Source organism: Rhinopithecus roxellana, chromosome 14, assembly GCF_007565055.1.
Source record: "Rhinopithecus roxellana isolate Shanxi Qingling chromosome 14, ASM756505v1, whole genome shotgun sequence".
NCBI classification, from domain to species: Eukaryota; Metazoa; Chordata; class Mammalia; order Primates; family Cercopithecidae; genus Rhinopithecus; species Rhinopithecus roxellana.
In genome coordinates this window covers 134,053,826-134,080,231 of record NC_044562.1, presented here as the reverse complement: position 1 = coordinate 134,080,231, position 26,406 = coordinate 134,053,826, and the positions used below count along the sequence as shown (strand labels likewise).

Sequence of the window (26,406 nt, the reverse complement as noted above, 5' to 3'; positions counted from 1 at the left end):
TCCACTCCTGCTGGTTGCTTCCCAGGGGAAGGGGAAGGAGAAGGGAGAACAGCAGCATAAGCGGCTGGCAGAGGCAGGGAAAGACCAGCAGAGAGGAAAGAGAAACTGGGAGAGGAAGTAAGGGAGAGAAAGAGAGAGAGACAGAGATACAAAGAGGGAGTCAAAGAGAGAGAGAGAAAGAGACAGAGAATCAGAGAGAGAGAGAGAAAGAGAGAAAGTGACAGAGAGAAAGAGGGAGTAAAAGAGAGGAAGAGAGAGAGTCAAAGAGAGAGAGAGAAAGAGAGAGATAGAAGCAGTAAATAGAAAACAGTATACCCTATTCATTTAAAAGCCAGGGTAAGTTTAAAACCTATAATTGATAATTGGAGGTCTTCTCCATGACCCTATAACACTCCAATACCACCTTGTTGTCAGTGGGAACAAAGGCATAGCCCGAAAGCACTGAGGCCACTGATAACCCGTAGCTTTTCTAATCAAAAATCCTTAACCCAGTAACCCGCAGATGGCCCAAATGCATTCAATCTGTAGCAGCAACTGCTTTGTTACCAGAACAAAGTAGAAAAATAACTTTCAGAGGAAACTTAACATTGTGAGCACACGTCATCAGGTCAGAACTATCCTAGGTCAAAATAAACAAACAAACAAACAAACAAACAAAAAACCCCAAAAGCTAAAAGGTAGCTCACTGACTCAAGAACCTTAGGGTATGAGGCTATTCTGTTAGAAAAAAATGATTTGACATTAGCCACTGAAAATTCCCTTGACCCAGTAGGTTTCCTAACAGGGGATCTAAATCTTAATTACCAAGCAAAGGTGCCACCAGAACTAGGAGGAACTCCCTTCAGGACAGGATGACTGATGGTTCCTCCTGGGTGACAGGAAGACAGATGGTTCCTCCCAGGTGACTTAGGGAAAAAGACACAATGGGTATTCAGTAAGTGATAAGGAAACTCTTGTAGAAGCAGAGTTAGGAAAATTGCCTAATAATTGGTCTGCTCAAAAATGTGAGCTGTTTGCACTCAGCCAAGCCTTAAAATACTTAACAGATTCAGGAAGGAGTCATCTATACCAATTCTCAGTTAAATTTGGATTAAATTAGGTTTTATTAATAGCAAAGGATAATTGAAACCCAAAACCTACAAGGTTTTCAACAAAAGTAAAGTTTGCTAAATGTTAACAGTGTAACGCGTATTATCCTAACTTCTAATCTTGTGGTCTTAAACAGTCTAGTCCACAGACATGAAGTAATTTCACTTTGGAAAAGAATGGTTATCACCTTTGAGGAAAAAAGAGGAGGGGGGACAGAGGTCACTGGAAAAGGAATGTTATATGGTAAATTCTTGTCCTAAAATAAATTAACCGGTTGTTTAAAGAAAGGGATGTTTTCAACAACTCAGAAAGTTGAGGTGTATTGAAGAATTGTCTGTGAAAGTTGCAAAAAAAAAAAGTTGTAAAAGGGAATTTATGCAAGAAATGTTGTATAATTTAAAAGTAATTAGGCCTTCTGAATGTGAAACTATTGAAGAAACAGTTTACATGCAAGGTGTGTAAGGAAAGCAAAACATACTTTTGGTAAAAGGATTATAAAGAGGCATAAGAATGTGAATTTTCACCTACATTAAAAGGGTAAAAAAATTTTGTTTTGAAGGTTCAAGCAAGTTTTGAAACGTTACTTGTAAAGGAAATTCTGTGTGTGAACATATTGGCTAAAGTTAAAGGGGTGTCATCCAGTTTTTCTGTGAACTGGACATTAAAATAAAAACACAACAGGTTTTCCTTAAAGCACTAACCTGCGCTTTAACAAAAAATTATAAAAGGTTAAAAACAGTCTATAAAAATCTTACCTTATGGTCAGACATTAAAATTAGATAAATATGTCTACAAAGTTTTATTAAAATTAAGTTTAACATTAATAACACACTAATATAAAGGTAAAATTTAGCTTATATGGTATAAAATCATACAGGAAGCATTGTCAAATATAAAATGGTGTTGGGCTTTCTTTGGTCTAAAAACTAATAAAAATAGGTGATAAAGAAAATTTCTCAGCAAGAAGGCACCAAGGACTATAAAGTCCACTGTTGATGTCCCCACATTTTAAACAAAAGATCAATTTCTTAGAAATTATATACTTGGTTTATCCTCCACCTTCTCTTCCCTTAAAACAAAAGGTCTTTTAGCACAGGTGCCACCCTTGGAGTTTCCAGTACACCAGCACCAGCCTGGGGATCACATTCTCCTCAAAGGGCGGAAAGAAGGGAAACTCGGGCCAGCGTGGGAAGGACCGTACCTTGTGCTGCTAACCACTGAGACTGCTGTTCATATAGCAGAAAGGGATGGACACATCACACCTGAGTCAAGCAAGCGCCATTATCCTCAGAATCATAGGCCATTGTTCCTGGATCAAGCCCTACCAAATTAAAGCTAAGGAAAGCTTAGTCTATCTATATTTTCCTTTCCTTACCCAGTGCTTATATCCATTACTATTCCTACCACCAGCAACTCTAACCCCACTGTAGGGCGCTTCTGTGGTTTAGGAACAGAGGTCACTGGAAAGATCCTATAGGCACCTCCTACAGCTGCCCCTTTCCCAAACCTACAAAATCAAACTATGACTCGCCTCATGCCAAATGACAAAAGCAAGTTCTCAGTAGTACAAATAGGAGACCTACGGCAAACCATAGCCATTGAAACAGGGTATAAAGATGTAAATGCCTGGTTAAAATAGATTAAATATTCTGTTCGCACTTTAAACAAAAGTGACTGTTACGCTTGTGTACATGGTAGGCCAGAGGCCCACGTTGTTGTTTTTCCACTAGTATGGCCCTCAAATCAAGCGGACATGGAGTGCATGGTAGCTGTTTTTCAAGACTCCACCTCCTGGAATAAAGAATTGTGCCAAGCTCTTTTTCTGCTATTTCCTGAAGTTCAACACCCTGGCAGTCAGCCCTTGAGGGTCATCCAGCCTCCAACTTCCAAAACCAATTTTACCTCATATCTCCAATGACAAGGGGGGAAAATCTGGTGTTCCTTGGAGACATAATAGGATGCAGTGAAGTCAGGCACTTCCAAGAGCTGACCCATCAGTCTGCCCTTATTCATACATCCGCCCTGAGCAGATGCATGGTGGGATTGTGGAGGACCATTACTGGACACTCTGCCAAATAATTGGAGCAACACTTATGCTCTAGTTCTATTGCCTATCCCTTTTACTCTGGTATTTTGTCAACGAGAAAAGGAAAACAACAACAAAGCAGCTTCAATTCTTACTTCTTTAACAACTATAATAAGTATACTCTTTCTTCTTAGGTATTATGTTGTACCATATATCCAGGAGTTCATCAAAGCAATTAAGCCAAGACATGTTAAGTAAGTTTGAAGAGGAAAACGAAAAAGTAAAAGAGGAGGGATTATAGAAAGTAAAAATTTCCTCTTCAAAGTTTTCCTTCTTGTTGAAGAATAAATTGTGAGTGTTGGAAATGATGGTTTCTTTTGAGGACTAACTTTCTTCAAGCCTCCTTGCTTTGTGTTAACAACTCTTTGTGAAGCCCTATCCTATGTAACTGTTGAACATGCTCACAGGAATGTTCCAGCTCACAGCCTATGCCCCTTCCTTATTTGGAAATGTTATTGCTTCCTTAAACCTTTTGTAACCAACTTCTTTGTTCTTCCCTGTACTTATCTATTTAGGAAAGTTTTAGGCTATTAGCAAATCGGCTATCAGTTTAAGATTGTGAGGTCCTGCTCCAGCCAATAGATGCAGGACACAGCAGTAAGGATGACCCAAATGTATAAGGGATAAATATGTCTGCTTTTCTTTTGTTCAGGTGTGCTCCCGCCATTGTTCCATCTGTGATTGTGCACCCTTTCTGTAGAAAGTAAAGTTGGCCTTGCTGAGAGATCTTTTGTCTCTGTGCTGATTTTTCTTCGTGGCACCAATTATCTATTTCCAACAACTTTGGTATTTCTAAGAAATGAAATATTTAGATATAAATCTAACAAAACATGTACAGGATCTGTATGCTGAAATTTTTGAAAATTTAATTAAAAGAACCAAAGACCTAAGTAAATGGAGAGAGGTACATAAATTGGAAGTCTGCATATAATAAAGATATCAGTTTTCTCTACATTTGTCTATAGATGTAACACAATGCCTATCAAAATTTCAGCAAGATCTTTTTGTAACCATAGACAAGCTGACACTTAAATTTATATGGAAAGGCAAAAACCCTAGAATAGCTAAAGCAGTTTTGAAAAGAAGACTAAAATTTGAGGAATAACTCTACCTGATATTAAGGCTTACAATATAACTATAGTAATCAAAGCACTGTGGTATTGGCAGAGGGACAGTCACATAGACCACTGGAACAGAATAAAGAATGCAGAATGAGATGCACACAAATTTACCCAAGTTGTTTTTGACAAAGGTGTAAAAGCAATTCAACAGGGAAAGGATAGCCTTTCAATAAATGGTGCACGGAATGACGATATATCCATGGTCAACAAAATGAAACAAATGAAAACCTTGGCCTAAACCTTATACGTTATACAAAAATCAATTCAAAATGGATCATGAGCATGATCTGGGCATGGTAGTACGAGCCTGTAGTCCCAGCTACTTGGGAGGCTGAAGTGGGAAGATCACATGAGCTCATGAGTTTGAGGCTGCAATGCACTATGATCACACCTGTGAATAGCCACTGCACACTCCAACCTGGGCAACATAGTGAGACCCTGTCTCTAACATATAAAAATAAAAATAAAATAGAGCATGAACTTAACTGTAAAACATAAAACTAAAAAAAAAATTAGGGTAAGATAGAGAAGAAAATCTTCAGCAACAAGGGCTAAAGAGCTCTTAGACTTGACACTGAAAGCACAACATATAGATGGAAAAATTGTTAGGTTGGACTTTATCAAAATTAAAAACTTTTGCTCTGTGAAAGATGCTGATATGAACATAGCAATACAAGTTACAGACTGGGAGAAAATATTTGCAAACCGCATATCTAGCAAAGGACTTCTATACAGAATATACAAAGAACTCTTAAAACCAAACAGTAAAAAATAAAAGATCCAATTAAAACATGGGCAAAAGACACAAAGAGACATTTCACTGAAGAGGTTATACACATGGTAATTAAGCACATGAGAAGATAATCAACATTCCATAGCCATTAGGAAAATGTAAATTAAGTCTACAATGAAATATCACTATACACCTATGAGAATGGTTACATTTTAAAATAGTGATAATGTCAAAGGTTGGCAAGGTTGCAGAAAACAGGATCAGTTGTACATTGCTGCTGGAATGTAAAATGGTATAGTCACCTTGGAAAATATATTGACTGCTTCTTATAAAACCAAACATACACTTAGAATCCTGCAATTACACTTTTGAACATTTACCTTGGAGAAATGAGAACTTAAAGTCACACAAAGGCATTTACAGAAATGGTCATGGCAACTTTATTTGTAATAGCTCCCAAACTGAAAACAACCCAAATGTCCTTCAGTGGGTGAATGTTAAACAATCTCTGATACATTCTTATCAAGGAATGCTGCTCAATAAGAAGAGCCAACTACGGATGGATACAACTTGGATGGGTTTCACTATATGAAAAAAATCAATCTTAAAGAAGTCACATACTGTGTAACTTCTTTATGTAACATTCCCAAAATGGCAAAATTATAGAGATGGGAAGCTGATTAGTGGTTGCCAGGGGTTGATGATTGCTGGTGGGGGGGTAAGGGGTATGTGGGGTTATTTAGCATAGAATTGGTAGAACTATATACATACCCATGGATGAGTGCATGTAAAATTAATGAATAAGCTCTATGGATTGCACCAATATCAATTTCCTGGTTGTAATTTTGTATTAATGCAATGTAAGATGTTACCACTGGGGAGAATGAGTCAAGTGTCAGAAAAGCTTCTTCTCTGTACATTTTTTTGCAACTTTCCCTGAATCTATAAGTATTTCACAATAAAAAGTGAAGACAGAACTCTACATTAAAGCCAGATTTTAAATGATGTTGAGAAATATTGGTATGATAAACAGCAAAGTCAGAACAATGACCTGAAATAATAGCAGTCGTCTCAGCAAGACTAAGCCTGAATGGACTTGAGGGTTTGGGTTTGTTAAAGGTCGCTCTAGAGTATCTTAAGGGTGGGAAGAAAGGATGGTTAGGCTCACTACTGAGAGACAATGGTTAGTGTTAATTAAAACAACAATAAAAACTTTAACTTTTCTTCTTGTATTTTGTTTCAATCTTCTCTCTCAGGAAGAATGTTCTTCAGACTGAAGTTGGTGGGAAGCCTGAAGTAGTTGAGAAGTTGGGGTAAGAGGTCCCAACAGGGCCAGCTGTGTGGCTCATGCCTGTAATTCCAGCACTTTGGGAGGCCAAGGGGGGCAGATCTCTTGAGGTCAGGAGTTGGACACCAGCTTGGCCAACATGGTGAAACCCCATCTCTACTAAAAATATAAAAGGTAGCCGGGCATGGTGGCCGGCACCTGTAATCCCAGCTACTAGGGAGATTGAGGCATGATAATCACTTGAACCCGGGAGATGGAGGTTGCAGTGTGCCGAGATTGCTCCACTGCACTCCAGCCTGGGTGACAGAGGAGACTCCATCTCAAAAAAGAAAAAAAAAAAAGAGGTCTCGACAGATCACATTGCACAGCCTAACAAGTGCTTGTTGGTGTGGTAACAGTAGTCTTCCTTGAGAAACGAGATGTACCAGAAGTGTGACAGGAAGCCTAAAGTGAGACACAGGTTGCTAATTTTCAAAAAGGTAGAAAGAGACACATCCCAGAAAGATATTGTCAACAGGTAAATCCTCTCATTCAAGCCCAAATGTTCCATTGTTGAGGTGGATGATGGGGCAAAAGAGCAGTTTCTATGGCTCTGAGGAGAGACCTGGGATTGTGTGGGACCCTGAGGGCCACAGAAGCCCACCCTATGTCAAGTCCCTTCAGGAAACTAAAGCAGTCTTTGTGGTGGTCATTTGTCAGTGGATACATATATCAAATCATCATGTGTACATCATAAATATATGCAGTTTGTATTGTTAATCACAATTCTAAAAAGCTAGAATAAAAAAGAAAGAAAAGAAAGAGTACCTTAATTCTAGTGCAGAATGAAGGAGGCTTGTTCTAATGAGGGAGGCTGGAGGTGATGTCAGGAAAGAGGGAGGCAAGGTGCACTGTGCTTCTAGAGGGTATACTGTGAAATTTATACTCATCATCATGTTTTTAGATTAATTTTAGAAAAAATGAAAGTTATATTCCAAAAGTTTCCCAAACTCACTTCTAAAATTTTCTTCAGCATGTGGTTAAAACTTTCCTAGTCCGGTATCCTTGGATAATAATAATAAACTAGTTTAATACTTTGTCATCAGGGAAAAGCAGCATTTTATATTTCAATACAAACAATAGAGAAAAATAAATGGGGAAAATGACATTAGAAATGTTTTTCAGTGCTGTTTTTCATGAACCAAATGAGGGAAGTTTAAGACAGTGTATTTTCAAAAGAAAATAAAACTATATATGGCCTAAATAAATAAATCTTCAGCAAACAACAAAACCCCGTCTCTACTAAAAAAATACAAAAAACTAGCTGGGCGCAGTGGCGGGCGCCTGTAGTCCCAGCTACTCGGGAGGCTGAGGCAGGAGAATGGCGTGAACCTGGGAGGCGGAGCTTGCAGTGAGCTGAGATCCGGCCACTGCACTCCAGCCTGGGCGACAGAGCAAGACTCTGTCTCAAAAAATAAATAAATAAATAAATGAATAAGGTGCCTAGAGCCGGCCCTGAGGGGTCACTGTGTTACAGAGCCTCACAGTGATTAGCTGCATAATGGCACTCTTCTAGGAAGTTTCATATGTTCCACAATCTTTGTATTAGAAGGCAGGATGTTGTGAATGCATTTAAGAAAATGTTTCATCCAAATTAGAGTAGTTTTGGTGTTTTGGTAAGACACTTTAAAATTATTTATTTATTTATTGGTGGAGATAGGGTCTTGCTATGTTGCCCAGGCTGGTCTGAAATTTCTGGGCTCAAGGAATCCTCCTGCGCTGGTTTGGTTACATTTTTAATTGGTGACACACACAACCGGGGTCAGAAATCTGGGGTTTACCTTTAGCTCTTGTGTCTTCCTCCCCAGCCCTGTCCTGCCATTGTAGTCCAATTGATCTGATTTCCAGGGTTTCTCCAGAGCATTCCTCTCTTTTTCCTGCCTTCCATCCACTGCCCCTCATCACCTCTTGCTGCCAAGTTCCTCTCTGTCCTCAGCTTCTCTCCAGCCATTCCCATGTAGGACAAAGAGCAACCTCACATACACATTAGTGTCTTTCAGCCCCACATCGCCCCCTTCCCGCTTCCCCACTGACTTCAAGATGAAGTCAACGTTTTTGGTTCCGGCGTCAGTCCCCACTGGTCTTTCCCTCCCAATTATGGCCAAACAGTATGGAATTATTTATATTTTTCCAAATATTTCTTGTGAATACAATACAAACATGTGGTGCCCACCCCTGCCTCAGGCACTCATTTCTTTCTCTAACGGATCCCCTTTATCCTTTAAACTTTGGAAGAGGTGTCAGCTCTGCCCTCCAGGGCCCTACACTCGGTTAGATCCATCCATCATGTCCTGTGGAAGTCTCAGTCACAACATGGAAATTGTCAGTTCATGGGCAGCTCACCCTGTCCCCTGTCCCCTCCTGCCAGAAGCCAGAGGCCAGAGGCTATGTTTATTCAAGCCTGTTTCCTTGGCACTGAGCGCAGTGGCTTGCTGGAAATAGGTGCTCAGTATGCTTGAACATCTTCAGTCTCTTCAACAGTCATGTTACATTCTACATATCCAGAATGTTACATTCTGAGAAGTTCTAAATAGCCAATGATTATTATAGTCATTAGCACTCATGCCTTTCTCTGTTATTACACTGTAAATTCCTAGAGGCAGAGCCCCAGACGCTTCATCTTTGTACCCATAAAAATTCCAGGCAGGAACCTGGACAGACAGGTGTGGGATGAGAAGGATACTTTGGCCAGGAGACAGAGCCACCAATTTTCCTGCATAGACATCTTCCAGCAAAGCCTGGGAGTGGAAATGATTGATCAACTTGGAAGATGATCCCAAGAGAATGTTCTAGAACTAGGAAATCAGAGATCATGTATGGAATGCAAGCCCACCCATGACTTCGAATGCTACAAATTCTAGAAGATTTTAAAAATGCATCACCTGCCGGGCGCGGTGGCTCAGGCCTGTAATCCCAGCTCTTAGGGAGGCAGAGGCGGGAGGATAGCTTGAGCCCAGGAGTTCGAGACCTGCCTGGGTAATACAGTGAGACCCCGTTCTCCACAAAAAGGAAAAAAAAAAAAAAAAAAAAAAGACAAAAAAAAATGCATCACCTGTTGAACACTGAGTGAGAAAATAAACACGACAGAGTTGACTGAATATTACAGACCTGAGTTTAACCTAAGACAAACTAATTATGAAACTATGAACATATTTCAGTCAACATGAAATTCAGAATGTTTCCTGACCAGCATATCAGTTATAACAGAAATCCCCTTAAACAATTTTAAAGAAGCTGTGTTTTGAAAACTGTTATGCTTGACTTCAGTTTTGTGGTCCCCTTTCAGTGCCCCTGTTTTGCGTTTTCATTGTATCATCCAACCTGTGTGTCAGAATAAGACACTCATAAAAAAAGGAGACATTTAATAAGCATTGGCATTTTTTCAAGGGAAAATATTTAAATATGATTAAAACAATAGTGAAGCTAAGAAAAACCTGATTATATGCTAAAGACACAGCATCTATTATTAGCATTCCAGAAATTCCAAACTGAAGCACTCCAGACACATATTAGTGATGGTTACGTGCAAAATGCAGCAATAGGCCAAACTCAGACTTTCTATTGACTTGTCTATTTTCGTATCTCGCTAGCAGAAAGACTACATTTCTGATCAATTCCATTATTGAGGAATAGTACTTTACCACTGATTTCGAAAGGCTCCATTGCAATTTGGTGAAAAACTGCTTGTTGGGTCTCACTCAAGAGCTCGTCCTCCTTGAGAATTTTCTTATTTCTCATTGCCAAGCTTTATAGATGGCCAAAGTCCTGGAGCCAGCAGAAATGCTCCCCTCAAGAGGAACCACTCGGAGAAAGATCCTTCCCATAGAACCACTACAGCTGATTGTAAACCTCGCAGCACTTCCCTTTGGCTCTGATTTCGGAATTTGCAGAATGTTTCCTGACATGATCAGGATTGGACATTTCTCAAACACGGGCTATTCACATGTGAATCTCCTACACAGTGCTGCTGCTTGTTAAGGGGGATGGAGGAGGCTTTGGGGCACAAGTTACGGGCCTCTGAAATCACCCCCTCACTCCCAGGTCCCTGAGACCCAGAAGCTGGATGGCCCCAGAGAGAGCCAACCAAGCCCTGCTGTGGGCCCAGACTCAGCTCACTGTCCCAGGACCTTTCCACCCCACAGTGAAATCTCCCTTCTCTGACCTGCCTCAACCTTTAGAGTTCATCCTTGCTGCTCAAAATGTGGTCTATGGACCAGCAGTATCAGGATCACCTGAGAACTTGTTAGAAATGCAAGTTCGCTTGTTCTAACAATGAGTCTCTGGTCCCACCCCATCAGACCAAATCCAAATCTACAGTTTAACTAGATCCCCAGGTGATTTATATACACATTACCGTTTGAGAAGCACTGCTCTGAACCACATATTTTAGCACTTAGTATTTCTTCTTGTAGTTTTCCCATGTTCTCTGTGTGTGTGTGTACACATAAGTGCACATGTGTACATGTGTTACAGGTGTCCTTGTCCAGGCCCCAGTGAGATCTGGACTCCTTAAGGAAAGTAACCTCTTCCCTCTCTTCCTCCTGGCAGGCATCTCTACCAGGGATGCTGTATAGCATGGCGGTTAAGACACAGACACTATGAGCTAGAATGCCTGGCTTCAAATTCCACATCTTCCACATAGGAGCTGTCTGGCAGTGGGCAAGTCACTTGAGCTTTGAGCATTTCACTATTCTGTTTGTGAAAGTAAGGAAGATATGAATTTTGTGAGCCTTAAATCATGTAAGGTGGCTAGGATGGAAGTATTAGGTAATAAACACTATGGTCATGTTGTTATTATTATCACTGGAGACATTGTGAGCCTGCTGGGTGCCAAGGAGATGAAGAAATGGCCTTTTATTCATTAAAGATATTCACAGTCTAGCATGCAAGATGGATGCGGCTACAACCAGATTCCAGAAAGCTGCTGTGAAGTGCGGCAAAGGTTGATGTTCCTGAAAAGACAGAAGTGCTTGGAGGCAGGGGAGACAGGGCGGAAATATGACAGAAAGCTTTATCATCTGAATCAAGAGATACCAGAGCTGGGCTTAAAGGGATAATGGGGGATTGATCCAGATCAAGATGAGGAAAAGGCCCTCCAGGGAGGAAGGAGGGAAGGCACAGCCTCTCAGAGGTGCGACGGCCCGGAATAGGGGAGCCATAGACTTTTGGCCTATTTGAAATGTAAGAGGTGAGGAAGACGGGTGGCAGGAGGGGAAGCTGAGCCAGGCTAAGTCACTTTCTTTGGCCTGTGGTATGTCAGAAAGTGAAAAGGGATGAAACTCAGGAAAGTGAGTTCCTAGCAGTGCCCTGAAAAGCAGAGGTCCCCCGTGGTGCCCACAATTTCAACATTCAGGAAGTCACTGGTTCCGCCAGAGGACAAGCAGCAGAAGCCAGGACAGAAAAATTTAAAGAGGAGAGTTGGAAATGAGGAAGTGATGGCTCCAGCCAGAGTCTGAGGGGTAGATAGGACCAGATAACAGGGGATTTGCTCATTGGAGGGCAATCCCCCAGGCAAAGGAACCTGCTCACTTAGCCTGGCAGAGCTCCCTGCTCTGCCTCTGCCTCTGCCTAGTCAGCTCAGCTTTGATTCTCGTGGGTGTGGGGAGGGGACTTATTAGAAAATGTCATGGGCTAATTATTGAGGATCTCTGCTCTTAGAGGAAGCACTTAGTGGATGTCAAGTGTAGTCACTTCACCTCTGGCTATGGGGCCAGAGAGACTTGGGTCCCAAACTCAACTCTTTCATTGACTTGCTGTGTGACTTTCATTGACTTACTTCTCTGAACTTCTACACAAAGTAATGGCTTGTACAAGCATTAATTCTTATCCAGGATTTACTGTTATGCCAGACACTGTTTATGTACATTGCTCAACACTCATAACTTGCAACTTGCCTCAAATTGTGTGGTTGTAAAGAGCTACACCAGAATTTGAATCCAGACTCTCTGCCTCAGACTATAGACAGATTTCATTCTGGTTTAATCCAGGGGTTCCAATCCAGAGGTTTGCAGTAGAGGAACTTTTTGATAACACACATGCCAGTTTCCCATCGCAAGCCCGAGACTCTGGTTTTAATAAAAATTTCAGAAGGAGCTCTAATGTGCACCAGGCTTAGGACCATTGAGCAGTATAATTGAGGCACTCACGTGCAGTGTGGCCTCCTGACTCCATCCTAGGAGGATCCATTAGGTTGAATGATATGAAATGACTGATATCATCTGTTTTTCATATGTATTAAATGGACACTTTATATGATTCAAACTAATCCATTCACCTTGCAGGGTCTGAGACTCAGGGATTAGGACGAAGCAAGTAATTCACTACCCTTGAGTGCAAAAGATTCAATAATCAATATAAATAATATTTTAGTGCAATATATTTAAAAAATCAAAGCTAATGCAAAAATTCTGTGATGAACAAAATAGCAACATCTTAAAGAAAGACAGAATCCCATTTTGCACTTACAATGACTCTCCTCATTTGCTTACCCTAGTCCTGGCCCTCTCGTTAGCTCTGTGTTTCAGCATCCCCATTACAAAATGGGATACCCAGAGTTGCCCTGTTTGCCCATAGAGTGGATGTATGGATCAAATAAAATAATAAATGAGTAAGTACATTTGTAAACAAAAGGGCTATATATAGAATAGCATTTTATATCAAGAGAGCATGTCATACAAAACTGCATTGTCAATGAATCCCTTACAGATCCTTTAAATCTTCTACAAATACAAAACACACAATTTAGGAAATATGGTACAGTCTCTTCTGAAGTTTTACTCAGACACTTTTATCTCCACGAACACAGATCCAGCTGTTTCTTCCCAGGTGAAGTGGCATTTGGAGACCAAGTTGTCCAATAAATGCAGGGCCTAGCTTTATTTGTCTAGCGGCATGCATATAATTGGACTGGAGTATTTAAATGTGCGTTTGGAGAGGGCTCAATGCCCAGTGTAGTTACATCAAGTTCTGATATTCTCTGAAGTGATAGTCAAGTGGCTCCCAATGCTTAATCACACAGGAGTGGTGGGGCTGCAGTCCCAGGCAAGTGTGGCTACTCTTGATGGTCTCCGTGGAGCCTGATTTCCTATCAGCTAGTGGGTTCCAAATTAGCTCAGTCAGTGAGCTGCCTGGCCAATCATCAAGAAGACTCCTTGAGCAACCCAATTCCAGCTTAAAACTGGGGCCCAAGTTAACACATGATATAAAAATTACCAGCACAAACCCATGTGTCCAAAACCAACCAACCAATCCACAGCAGACAGGCGAACCAAGCCTTGGGGACCGTTCTGGAGTCCCTTCCACGCATCTGCTCAGTCATCTGCCTATGTCCACCAGCAGAAGGGATGGAGAGCCTGGACTGAAGGGAATGTATAAGAGAGAAATATTTTAAAAAGTTCTATCTATTGACTGCATTTTTCCTGCCAGTTGTGAGTGCCCAGGCTTACCTAAGCTCCTGGTACTTAATGAAGCTCAAGAAGTGTTAATCATTTAAAAACTAGAGAAAATCAACAACACAAACGACCATCAACAGGCAAATGAATTGTGTCCTATCTATGCAGTGGAATACTAGTCTGCAGTAAAATGAAATACGCCACATGAATGAGTCTCAGAACCCATTATGCTGAGCAAAAGAAGCTAGACTTCAAACAGGACATACCGTATGATCCCATTTATACAGGCTTCTAGAACAAGCAAAACTCATTCAAAGTGTCAGCAAATGGAACCACTGGGTCCTGGGATGGGAGTAAGGGGGACTCTACCACAGTGGAACACAAAGGAAACTTCTAGGGAGAGGAAAGTGTTCTGTATCTTGTTTGAGGTGTTAGTTACAAAAGTCACTAAACTTTACACTTGAAGTGTGTGCATTTTACGGTATGTAAATCATGCTTCAATAAAGTTAATTAAAACAGAAGTTAAAGGATAAAAAAGAATCATTGTTGTTGGACCTTGGCCCAACTCACAGAGGTTTGTTGTTTGAGAGTCATTGGAATGAGAGGGTGACAGTGCCAGCCTCCCACTGACAGGTGTGGACTGGCCACCCACACCCTCTCTTGCCTGACGAGGATCCTTACACTCACTGGTGTGGCAGGTCAGTTCTCCCTGACAATCACACAGACAGGCAGGCATGACAGTCACACAGACAGGCCTGCACAGCACCCCAGTTACTGTGCAGTTACAAATTTCCACAGAGCTGCCTTAACATTGAGCAAATAGTTAAACCTAGGGAAATCAGTGCCCAGATATCAAAGCTAGAAATGAAACATGGTCAGTAGGAGCATTGCATGGGCTTCTTCCTAACCTAAAGCAAGCCAAAATAATAGAGACAGTCTTACATTCCTAGTGCCAGCACCCGTCTCACGTGGATGAAATTTGAGACGACTCAAGGTAACTGAGGCAGCTGTTTGAATAGATTCACTGGAGAGCCTAAGGCAGCTCTCTGGACCAAGCGGTAAAGGAGATAACACAGAAATAATCACTCGGGTACCATAGTATACAGGCCTTGAAAGCACTAGGGACCTTTTCATTGGACTTAGCAAGTATTTTTTGCCTCTGACCTTCTAGCTGAAATAAAATTAGTTATCAATAGACTTAAGTGAATGCTATACTGCATGTAGGCACATAACCCCAACCTATATAAGCACTAAGAAAATGGCACTACTTTGAGTTGGTCTGGTGGAATTATCTCCGGCCTTCTCCCTGTATCCGGCTACAGCAATAAATTCTCTTCTTTCCTAGTTTGTCTGCTTCTCATTATTGGGCCTTGAGAAAATGCAGCCAGACCCAGCTTGGTTCCAGGAACACTGGGATTGCAGAATTCGGACTGCAAACTCCGCTGTGAGAACATAGGAAAGAAAAGAGAAGCAAACTGGTCTCTTATGAGACTCTTCCACTGACTCAGCACTCCCAATTCAGGGACCATAAAGGGCAGAGGCTGGGAAATCTGCAGCCTTCCTGGTCTGATTTCAGGAACACCAGTACTCCTGACCCCAGACACCATGCCCTGCCTTCCTGACACCTGCAATGTTTTCACAGGGGACCAAACCTTATGTTCCCTCAATTAGAAATGAGATGTAAACATACATCCCCTCTAGGAGAGGAAACAGAGACATACACTGAAGTGTAAATGAGCAATATTATTCTTTTTCAGAGCAGGTTTGGAGGATTGAAGGAGATGGGCGCACAAGAGAGAGTGGAAGCACCCAGGCCCTAGAAGCTCTGCACAAGAGAGTGCTATAAATGCATGGAAAGAAGAGCAAGAGCCACTAATAAAAACTTTACAGGTTTCACAGTTCTACCAAGGGTCACCTGTGCTAATTTGCATTGACCTGAAACCATTTTGCCTGACCAATCCTGGATTGAGAGCATATGGATGGAATAGAGAAGTCAGGAATTCAATTAGAGCTGCTGGGGAGGTGGTAGTTATTCCTCATTCATTCATTCAACAGATTTATAATGAGTGCCTACTACGTTCCAAGCTCTGTGCTAGTAGAGAAAGAAAACAGAACCTTACCCTTTCCAAAGAGCTTGCTGTTCACCCTCCCTTAGTCATGTACTCGTGGGGTTGTGCCCTATCTTGTCATTTTTAGTGACTGTAACTCCTTCCTAATTGTTCATTGATTCCTCTTTCTGGCCATGCCTCCTATCTTTCCAGCTCATTTCTTTAGCACTAACTCCAACAATCTTTTGACTCTAGGACCTCTTATCTATTATTCTGCTACTCTGCCACTGCCCATCATCTACTTTATGTCCTCTCTTCCCTATGTAATCAGCTTAAATTTATGGTTACTCACTCCCTTGCACACATCCTTAACTCCTTTATCCCTTTTTTGCTTCATTGTCCTCACTTGACAAAACCCACAATCCTGGTTAGATCCAACTCTCAGTGCAGCTGAATGTAACTGGAGAGAACGATGTGGCCATGTTGATGATCTTACTTTAATTTTGTGACGTGAACTGCAAATAAACCTTAATCCTGTCTGGGAATAGTACAATAGTCTTTATTCAACTCACTCTCCGAAATAAATATTTCACACCTGTCTTCTCTTTAATCTTGTCTTCACTCTTACCTTACTTTCACTGAGGAAATCCAAACAACCAGAAAGCACGTTCACCATCACCAGTATCTGTGCTAAGGCTTCTGCCTGCCTCTCTTTGTTTTTTTTTTTTTTTTTTTTTTGAGACGGAGTCTTGCTCTGCCGCCCAGGCTGGAGTGCAGTGGCCGGCTCTCAGCTCACTGCAAGCTCCGCCTCCCGGGTTCACGCCATTCTCCTGTCTCAGCCTCCCGAGTAGCTGGGACTACAGGCGCCCGCCTCGTCGCCCGGCTAGTTTTTTTTTGTATTTTTTAGTAGAGACGGGGTTTCACCGTATTAGCCAGGATGGTCTCGATCTCCTGACCTCATAATCTGCCCGTCTCGGCCTCCCAAAGTGCTGGGATTACAGGCTTGAGCCACCGCGCCCGGCCTTGCCTGCCTCTCTTTGATGCAGATGAACTTTTTAAGTTCCTATCAAGAGGCAGTACTTCAACCTGTGCACTAATTCCATCCCCTCTCACCTACTCATGGGCATTTTCTCAGTAGCAATTCTTCCTTCAATCTCCTCTCAACATTGATTCCACAGTCTCTACTGAAGTTATTTCCAACTGCTGAACATACATACCATTTCTCATATTCTAAAACACCTACTCTTGACACCCTGTCCTACAACTTACTACCTAATTTCTTGCTCTCTATTCAAGTAAATTTTCTCAAAAGAATTGTCTGTACCCACTGTCTTCAATTTCTCTCCTCCCATGCTCTTTTAGATCAACTCCAGTGGAGTTTTCATTTCCATCACTCAACCAAACCACTCATGTTAATATCACCAGTGAACTCTGCATGGTGACATCCTATGGTCATATTCAAGTTTTCATTTTATTTGTCAGAAGCATTTCTTAGGGTTGCTCACTCTCTCCTCCATGAAATAATCTCTACATTTTCCTTTAAGACCTAACAGTTTCTTGGCTGGGCATGGTGTCTCAGGCCTGTAATGCCAGCACTTTGGGAGGCCAAGGCGGGCAGATCACCTGAGGTTGGGAGTTCGAGACCAGCCTGACCAACATGGAGAAACCCTGTCTCTACTAAAAATACAAAATTAGCTGGGTGTGGTGGTGCATGCCTGTAATCCCAGCTACTCAGGAGGCTGAGTCAGGAGACTCGCTTGACCCCCAGAGGCAGAGGTTGCAGTGAGCCAAGATCACGCCATTGCCCTGCAGCCGGGGCAACAAGAGCAAAACTCCATCTCAAAAAAAAAAAAAAAAAAAAAAAAAAAAAAAGACGTAACAGTTTCTTGATAGTCTTCCTATCTTACTGGTCACTCTTGGTTCACTCTGCTCATCCCTTCTCTTTTCCTCACCTCTTAATGTTGCAGTGCCCCAGGGTTCTAGCCTTTGTCATCTTTTCCGTTCTTACATACTTTCTTGGTGATGTATCCTAGTCTCATGGTTTTAAATTCCATGATTTTCAAATTTCTACTTCTTGATCAAACTTCTCTCTTGAACTTCAGATTTCAATTTCTACATATATGTTGCATAGGCATTTCAAACTGTATGCCAAAACAAAACTCCTGATTTTTCATCCATCTTAATGGGAATTTCATCCCTCCAGTTGTTTTAATCAGAAACTTTGGTGTCAACTTTGATCTCCTTTATCTCTCTCACTCTGCCTTTCTCCCAACATTCAATGTGTTAGGAAATCCATTGGCTTTACCTTCCAAATATATTCACAATTTGAATTTTCTCACCAACTTCCTGATACAACTCTGGTACAAGTAACCATGATCTCTCACCTGTATTACTTCAATAACTTTGTAATTGGTATGCATACTTTGGTCCTTGCTATTAAATAGTCCATATCCAACATAGCAGTCAGAGTGGTCCTTTTAATACATGTCAGGAGTGATGGAAGGGAAAATGTGGAGTAAGCAGCAGCAAGAATCTGTCTCTCCACCTAGACAACAACTATACTGTTAGAAACAGTCTGAAGTGACTATTTTGGAACTCTGGAGTTTATTTTAATGTTTATCTCTTCCAGTGAACAGTTTGGCTGCAAAATTTTAGCTATTTTTTATTTATTTCAGCCATCAGCACAGTGACAACTACCCATCTCAAATCCTCAGCTGGCAGCAACCAATGTTTCTTGTATGGCTCATTGGAGCTAGAGTGTGCAGTAAGGACTTTGTCCTCCAAATATTAGGGTTCTGTGTTCTGACTATGGATTGTTGTTTCTGACCACTGATGGGGCAGGCATGGAGGCTGTTTGTCATTGTTTTAAACTCCATCAACTGAACAGCTTTCCGGAGACTTAAAAAAGCAGTGCCTATTGTTTTGGACACCAAAAACTGAACAGATTCCAGGAGAATTAAAAGAGCAGTACCTGTTGTTTTGGACACCAACAACATGCATGTGAAGAAATTTATAAAGCCATTGTGCATTCCCAGGGAAAGAGGTAGGCTCAGAAAAAACCTAAAAGACCTTAAGATTTTATTTTACGTTGATTCTCAAGACAGAAACATCCCACCAAAATGCAAAAACAAAAACAACACAAATTTTGAGGAAGGGAGAGAACCCAATTTCCAGAGTTACCATGTTATAAGATTCAAATGTCCAACTCTCAACAACAGCAAAATCACAAGACATAGAAAGTATGACCCATCTCTTGAAAAACTCTGGGGGCGGAGCAAGATGGCCGAATAGGAACAGCTCCAGTCTCCAACTCCCAGCGTGAGTGACACAGAAGACTGGTGATTTCTGCATTTTCAACGGAGGTACTGGGGTCATCTCACATGGGAGTGCCAGACGATCGGTGCTGGTCAGCTGCTGCAGCCCGACCAGCGAGAGCTGAAGCAGGGTGAGGCATCACCTCACCTGGGAAGCACAAGGGGGAAGGGAATCCCTTTTCCTAGCCAGGAGAACTGAGACACACAACACCTGGAAAATCGGGTGACTCCCACCCCAATACTGCGCTTTAAGCAAAGGGGCACACCAGGAGAATATATCCCACACCTGGCCGGGAGGGTCCCACGCCCACGGAGCCTCCCTCATTGCTAACACAGCAGTCTGCGATCTAACCGCAAGGCAGCAGCGAGGCTGGGGGAGGGGCGCCCGCCATTGCTGAGGCTTAAGTAGGTAAACAAAGCCGCTGGGAAGCTCGAACTGGGTGGAGCTCACAGCAGCTCAAGGAAACCTGCCTGTCTCTGTAGACTCCACCTCTGGGGACAGGGCACAGTTAACAACAACAACAACAAAAGCAGCAGGAACCTCTGCAGACGCAAACGACTCTGTCTGACAGCTTTGAAGAGAGCAGTGGATCTCCCAACACGGAGGTTGAGATCTGAGAACGGACAGACTGCCTGCTCAAGTGGGTCCCTGACCCCTGAGTAGCCTAACTGGGAGACATCCCCCACTAGGGGCAGTCTGACACCCCACACCTCACAGGGTGGAGTACACCCCTGAGAGGAAACTTCCAAAGGAAGAATCAGACAGGTACACTCGCTGTTCAGCAATATTCTATCTTCTGCAACCTCTGCTGCTGATACCCAGGCAAACAGGGTCTGGAGTGGACCTCAAGCAATCTCCAACAGATCTACATCTGAGGGTCCTGACTGTCAGAAGGAAAACTATCAAACAGGAAGGACACCTATACCAAAACCCCATCAGTACGTCACCATCATCAAAGACCAGAGGCAGATAAAACCACAAAGATGGGGAAAAAGCAGGGCAGAAAAGCTGGAAATTCAAAAAATAAGAGCGCATCTCCCCCTGCAAAGGAGCGCAGCCCATCGCCAGCAACGGATCAAAGCTGGTCAGAGAATGACTTTGACGAGATGAGAGAAGAAGGCTTCAGTCCATCAAACTTCTCAGAGCTAAAGGAGGAATTACGTACCCAGCGCAAAGAAACTAAAAATCTTGAAAAAAGAGTGGAAGAATTGACAGCTAGACTAATTAATGCAGAGAAGGTCATAAACGAAATGACAGAGATGAAAACCATGACACGAGAAATACGTGACAAATGCACAAGCTTCAGTAACCGACTCGATCAACTGGAAGAAAGAGTATCAGCAATTGAGGATCAAATGAATGACATGAAGCGAGAAGAGAAACCAAAAGACAAAAGAAGAAAAAGAAATGAACAAACCCTGCAAGAAGTATGGGATTATGTAAAAAGACCAAATCTACATCTGATTGGGGTGCCTGAAAGTGAGGGGGAAAATGGAACCAAGTTGGAAAACACTCTTCAGGATATCATCCAGGAGAACTTCCCCAACCTAGTAGGGCAGGCCAACATTCAAATTCAGGAAATACAGAGAACGCCACAAAGATACTCCTCCAGAAGAGCAACTCCAAGACACATAATTGCCAGATTCACCAAAGTTGAAATGAAGGAAAAAATCTTAAGGGCAGCCAGAGAGAAAGGTTGGGTTACCCACAAAGGGAAGCCCATCAGACTAACAGCAGATCTCTCGGCAGAAACTCTACAACCCAGAAGAGAGTGAGGGCCAATATTCAACATTCTTAAAGAAAAGAATTTTAAACCCAGAATTTCATATCCAGCCAAACTAAGTTTCATAAGTGAAGGAGAAATAAAATCCTTTACAGATAAGCAAATGCTTAGAGATTTTGTCACCACCAGGCCTGCCTTACAAGAGACCCTGAAGGAAGCCCTAAACATGGAAAGGAACAACCGGTACCAGCCATTGCAAAAACATGCCAAAATGTAAAGACCATCGAGGCTAGGAAGAAACTGCATCAACTAGCGAGCAAAATAACCAGTTAATATCATAATGGCAGGATCAAGTTCACACATAACAATATTAACCTTAAATGTAAATGGACTAAATGCTCCAATTAAAAGACACAGACTGGCAAACTGCATAAAGAGTCAAGACCCATCAGTCTGCTGTATTCAGGAGACCCATCTCACATGCAGAGACATACATAGGGATGGAGGAAGATTTACCAAGCAAATGGAGAACAAAAAAAAGCAGGGGTTGCAATCCTAGTCTCTGATAAAACAGACTTTAAACCATCAAAGATCAAAAGAGACAAAGAAGGCCATTACATAATGGTAAAGGGATCAATTCAACAGGAAGAGCTAACTATCCTAAATATATATGCACCCAATACAAGAGCACCCAGATTCATAAAGCAAGTCCTTAGAGACTTACAAAGAGACTTAGACTCCCATACAATAATAATGGGAGACTTCAACACTCCACTGTCAACATTAGACAGATCAACGAGACAGAAAGTTAACAAGGATATCCAGCAATTGAACTCATCACTGCACCAAGCGGACCTAATAGACATCTATAGAACTCTCCACCCCAAATCAACAGAATATACATTCTTCTCAGCACCACATCGCACTTATTCCAAAATTGACCACATAATTGGAAGTAAAGCACTCCTCAGCAAATGTAAAAGAACAGAAATTATAACAAACTGTCTCTCAGACCACAGTGCAATCAAACTAGAACTCAGGACTAAGAAACTCACTCAAAACCACTCAACTACATGGAAACTGAACAACCTGCTCCTGAATGACTACTGGGTACATAACGAAATGAAGGCAGAAATAAAGATGTTCTTTGAAACCAATGAGAACAAAGATACAACATACCAGAATCTCTGGGACACATTTAAAGCAGTGTGTAGAGGGAAATTTATAGCACTAAATGCCCACAAGAGAAAGCTGGAAAGATCTAAAATGGACACTCTAGCATCACAATGAAAAGAACTAGAGAGGCAAGAGCAAACACATTCAAAAGCTAGCAGAAGGCAAGAAATAACTAAGATCAGAGTAGAACTGAAGGAGATAGAGACACAAAAAACCCTCCAAAAAATCAATGAATCCAGGAGTTGGTTTTTTGAAAAGATCAACAAAATTGACAGACCGCTAGCAAGACTAATAAAGAAGAAAAGAGAGAGGAATCAAATAGACACAATAAAAAATGATAAAGGGGATATCACCACCGACCCCACAGAAATACAAACTACCATCAGAGAATACTATAAACACCTCTACGCAAATCAACTAGAAAATCTAGAAGAAATGGATAATTTCCTGGATACTTACACTCTTCCAAGACTAAACCAGGAAGAAGTTGAATCCCTGAATAGACCAATATCAGGCTCTGAAATTGAGGCAATAATTAATAGCCTACCAACCAAAAAAAGTCCAGGACCAGATGGATTCACAGCTGAATTCTACCAGAGGTACAAGGAGGAGCTGGTACCATTCCTTCTGAAACTATTCCAATCAATAGAAAAAGAGGGAATCCTCCCTAACTCATTTTATGAGGCCAACATCATCCTGATACCAAAGCCTGGCAGAGACACAACAAAAAAAGAGAATTTTAGACCAATATCCCTGATGAACATCGATGCAAAAATCCTCAATAAAATACTGGCAAACCGGATTCAGAAGCACATCAAAAAGCTTATCCACCATGATCAAGTGGGCTTCATCCCTGGGATACAAGGCTGGTTCAACATTCGCAAATCAATAAATGTAATCCAGCATATAAACAGAACCAAAGACAAGAACCACATGATTATCTCAATAGATGCAGAAAAGGCTTTTGACAAAATTCAACAGCCCTTCATGCTAAAAACGCTCAATGAATTTGGTATTGATGGAATGTACCTCAAAATAATAAGAGCTATTTATGACAAACCCACAGCTAATATCATACTGAATGGGCAAAAACTGGAAAAATTCCCTTTGAAAACTGGCACAAGACAGGGATGCCCTCTCTCACCACTCCTATTCAACACAGTCTTGGAAGTTCTGGCTAGGGCAATCAGGCAAGAGAAAGAAATCAAGGGTATCCAGTTAGGAAAAGAAGAAGTCAAATTGTCCCTGTTTGCAGATGACATGATTGTATATTTAGAAAACCCCATTGTCTCAGCCCCAAATCTCCTTAAGCTGATAAGCAACTTCAGCAAAGTCTCGGGATACAAAATTAATGTGCAAAAATCACAAGCATTCTTATATACCAGTAACAGACAAACAGAGAGCCAAATCAGGAATGAACTTCCATTCACAATTGCTTCAAAGAGAATAAAATACCTAGGAATCCAACTTACAAGGGATGTAAAGGACCTCTTCAAGGAGAACTACAAACCACTGCTCAGTGAAATAAAAGAGGACACAAACAAATGGAAGAACATACCATGCTCATGGATAGGAAGAATCAATATCGTGAAAATGGCCATACTGCCCAAGGTTATTTATAGATTCAATGCCATCCCCATCAAGCTACCAATGAGTTTCTTCACAGAATTGGAAAAAACGGCTTTAAAGTTCATATGGAACCAAAAAAGAGCCCGCATTGCCAAGACAATCCTAAGTCAAAAGGACAAAGGTGGAGGCATCATGCTACCTGACTTCAAACTCTACTACAAGGCTACAGTAACCAAAACAGCATGGTACTGGTACCAAAACAGACATATAGACCAATGGAACAGAACAGAGTCCTCAGAAATAATACCACACATCTACAGCCATCTGATCTTTGATAAACCTGAGAGAAACAAGAAATGGGGAAAGGATTCCCTATTTAATAAATGGTGCTGGGAAAATTGGCTAGCCATAAGTAGAAAGCTGAAACTGGATCCTTTCCTTACTCCTTATATGAAAATTAATTCAAGATGCATTAGAGACTTAAATGTTAGACCTAATACCATAAAAACCCTAGAAGAAAACCTAGGTAGCACCATTCAGGACATAGGCATGGGCAAGGACTTCATGTCTAAAACACCAAAAGCAACGGCAGCAAAAGCCAAAATTGACAAATGGGATCTAATTAAACTAAAGAGCTTCTGCACAGCAAAAGAAACTACCATCAGAGTGAACAGGCAACCTACAGAATGGGAGAACATTTTCGCAATCTACTCATCTGTCAAAGGGCTAATATCCAGAATCTACAAAGAACTCAAATAAATATACAAGAAAAAAACAAACAACCCCATCAAAAAGTGAGCAAAGGATATGAACAGACATTTCTCAAAAGAAGACATTCATACAGCCAACAGACACATGAAAAAATGCTCATCATCTCTCGCCATCAGAGAAATGCAAATCAAAACCACAATGAGATACCATCTCGCACCAGTTAGAATGGCAATCATTAAAAAGTCAGGAAACAACAGGTGTTGGAGAGGATGTGGAGAAACAGGAACACTTTTACACTGTTGGTGGGATTGTAAACTAGTTCAACCATTATGGAAAACAGTATGGCAATTCCTCAGGGATCTAGAACTAGATGTACCATATGACCCAGCCATCCCACTACTGGGTATATACCCAAAGGATTATAAATCATGCTGCTATAAAGACACATGCACACATATGTTTATTGCAGCACTATTCACAATAGCAAAGACTTGGAATCAACCCAAATGTCCATCTGTGAGAGACTGGATTAAGAAAATGTGGCACATATACACCATGGAATATTATGCAGCCATAAAAAAGGACGAGTTTGCGTCCTTCGTAGGGACATGGATGCAGCTGGAAACCATCATTCTTAGCAAACTATCACAAGAACAGAAAACCAAACACCGCATGTTCTCACTCATAGGTGGGAACTGAACAATGAGATCACTTGGACTCGGGAAGGGGAACATCACACACCGGGGCCTATCATGGAGGGGGGGGAGGGATTGCATTGGGAGTTATACCTGATATAAATGATGAATTGATGGGTGCTGACGAGTTGATGGGTGCAGCACACCAACATGGCACAAGTATACCTATGTAACAAACCTGCATGTTATGCACATGTACCCTAGAACTTAAAGTATAATAATAAAAAAAATGAAAAAAAAAGAAAAGAAAGTATGACCCATTCAAAGGAACAAAATAAATAAACAGAAAACATACTTGAAGGAGTCCAAATATTGGACTTACTAGATAAAGACTTTAAAATAACTGTCTTAAAGATGCTCAAAAAAACTAAAAGGAGACATGGACAAAGACGGGAAAACCATGCATAGATAAAATGGGAATATAAACGAAGAGGTAGAAAGTATAAAGGGACCAAAAAGAAATTCTGGAGCTGAAAAATATAATCACTGAAATGAAAAAAAAAAAAAATACACTAGAGGGGTTCAAAAGCAGGTTTGATCAAGCTGAAGAAAGAACCAGGAAATTGAAGATACAATCATTGAGATTACTGAGTGAGGAACAGAAAGAAAAAAAATAAGGAAAAGTGAACAGAGCCTAAGGGATGTGTGGGCATCATCAAACAGAACAACTTACATATTCTGGTAATCTCAGAAGGAGAAAAGAGAGGAAAGGGCAGAAATAATATTTGAAGAATTATTGCCTGGTAAGGCTCCAAATTTGATGAAAGACATGAATTTAGAAATTCAAGAAGCTTGATAAACAAAGAAGTGGGGTAGACTCAACGAGACCCACAGTGATGCACATTATAATCAGAAGACAAAGAGAGAATCTTAAAAGCAGCAAGAGAGAAGTGACTAATTACATAGAAGGGCTCTCAATGAGATTTCAGCAAGCCAGGCACACCAATTCAGGAAGTTGAAGCAGAAAAATGGCTTGAGCCCAGGAGTTCAAGTACAACCTAGGCAACATAACAAAACCCATCTCTAAAAAAAATTTCAGCTGATTTCTCATCAGAAATCTAGAAGGCCAGAAGTCAGTGGGTTGATATATTCAAAGTGCTTAAAGAGAAAAAAAACCCTATCAACTGAGAATTCAATATTCAGCAAAACTGTTCTTAAAAATAAGAGTGAAATTACAATATTCTCAGATAAATAAAAGCTGAGTTTATTACCACTAGACCTTCCCTGCAAGAAATCCTTAAGGGAGTCCCTTCAGGGTGAAATGAAAGAAAATTAGACAGTAACTGGAAGCCACATGAAGAAATAAGGATCTGCAGTAATGGTAAATACAGAAGCTATTATAAAAGTTAGTATTATTGTAATTTTGGTCCATAACTACATTTTTAATTTTCTCTGTGATTCAAAGACAAATGCATAAAAATG

The 26,406-nt window shown here is 41.2% G+C and overlaps 1 protein-coding gene across 2 annotated transcripts in view; it reads right to left on the bottom strand.

The window, feature by feature from the left end:
- Window positions 1-10,229, bottom strand: part of MARCO (macrophage receptor with collagenous structure) — a 60,682-nt gene extending 50,453 nt beyond the window's left edge. For both annotated transcript variants that reach the window (XM_030917107.1, XM_010362156.1), the window contains exon 1: window positions 9,998-10,229. In XM_030917107.1, the coding sequence (XP_030772967.1) occupies window positions 9,998-10,094 (97 nt within the window). In that variant the 5' untranslated portion in view covers window positions 10,095-10,229. The remainder of the gene's footprint in view (window positions 1-9,997) is intronic.
- Window positions 10,230-26,406: the final 16,177 nt, after the last annotated feature.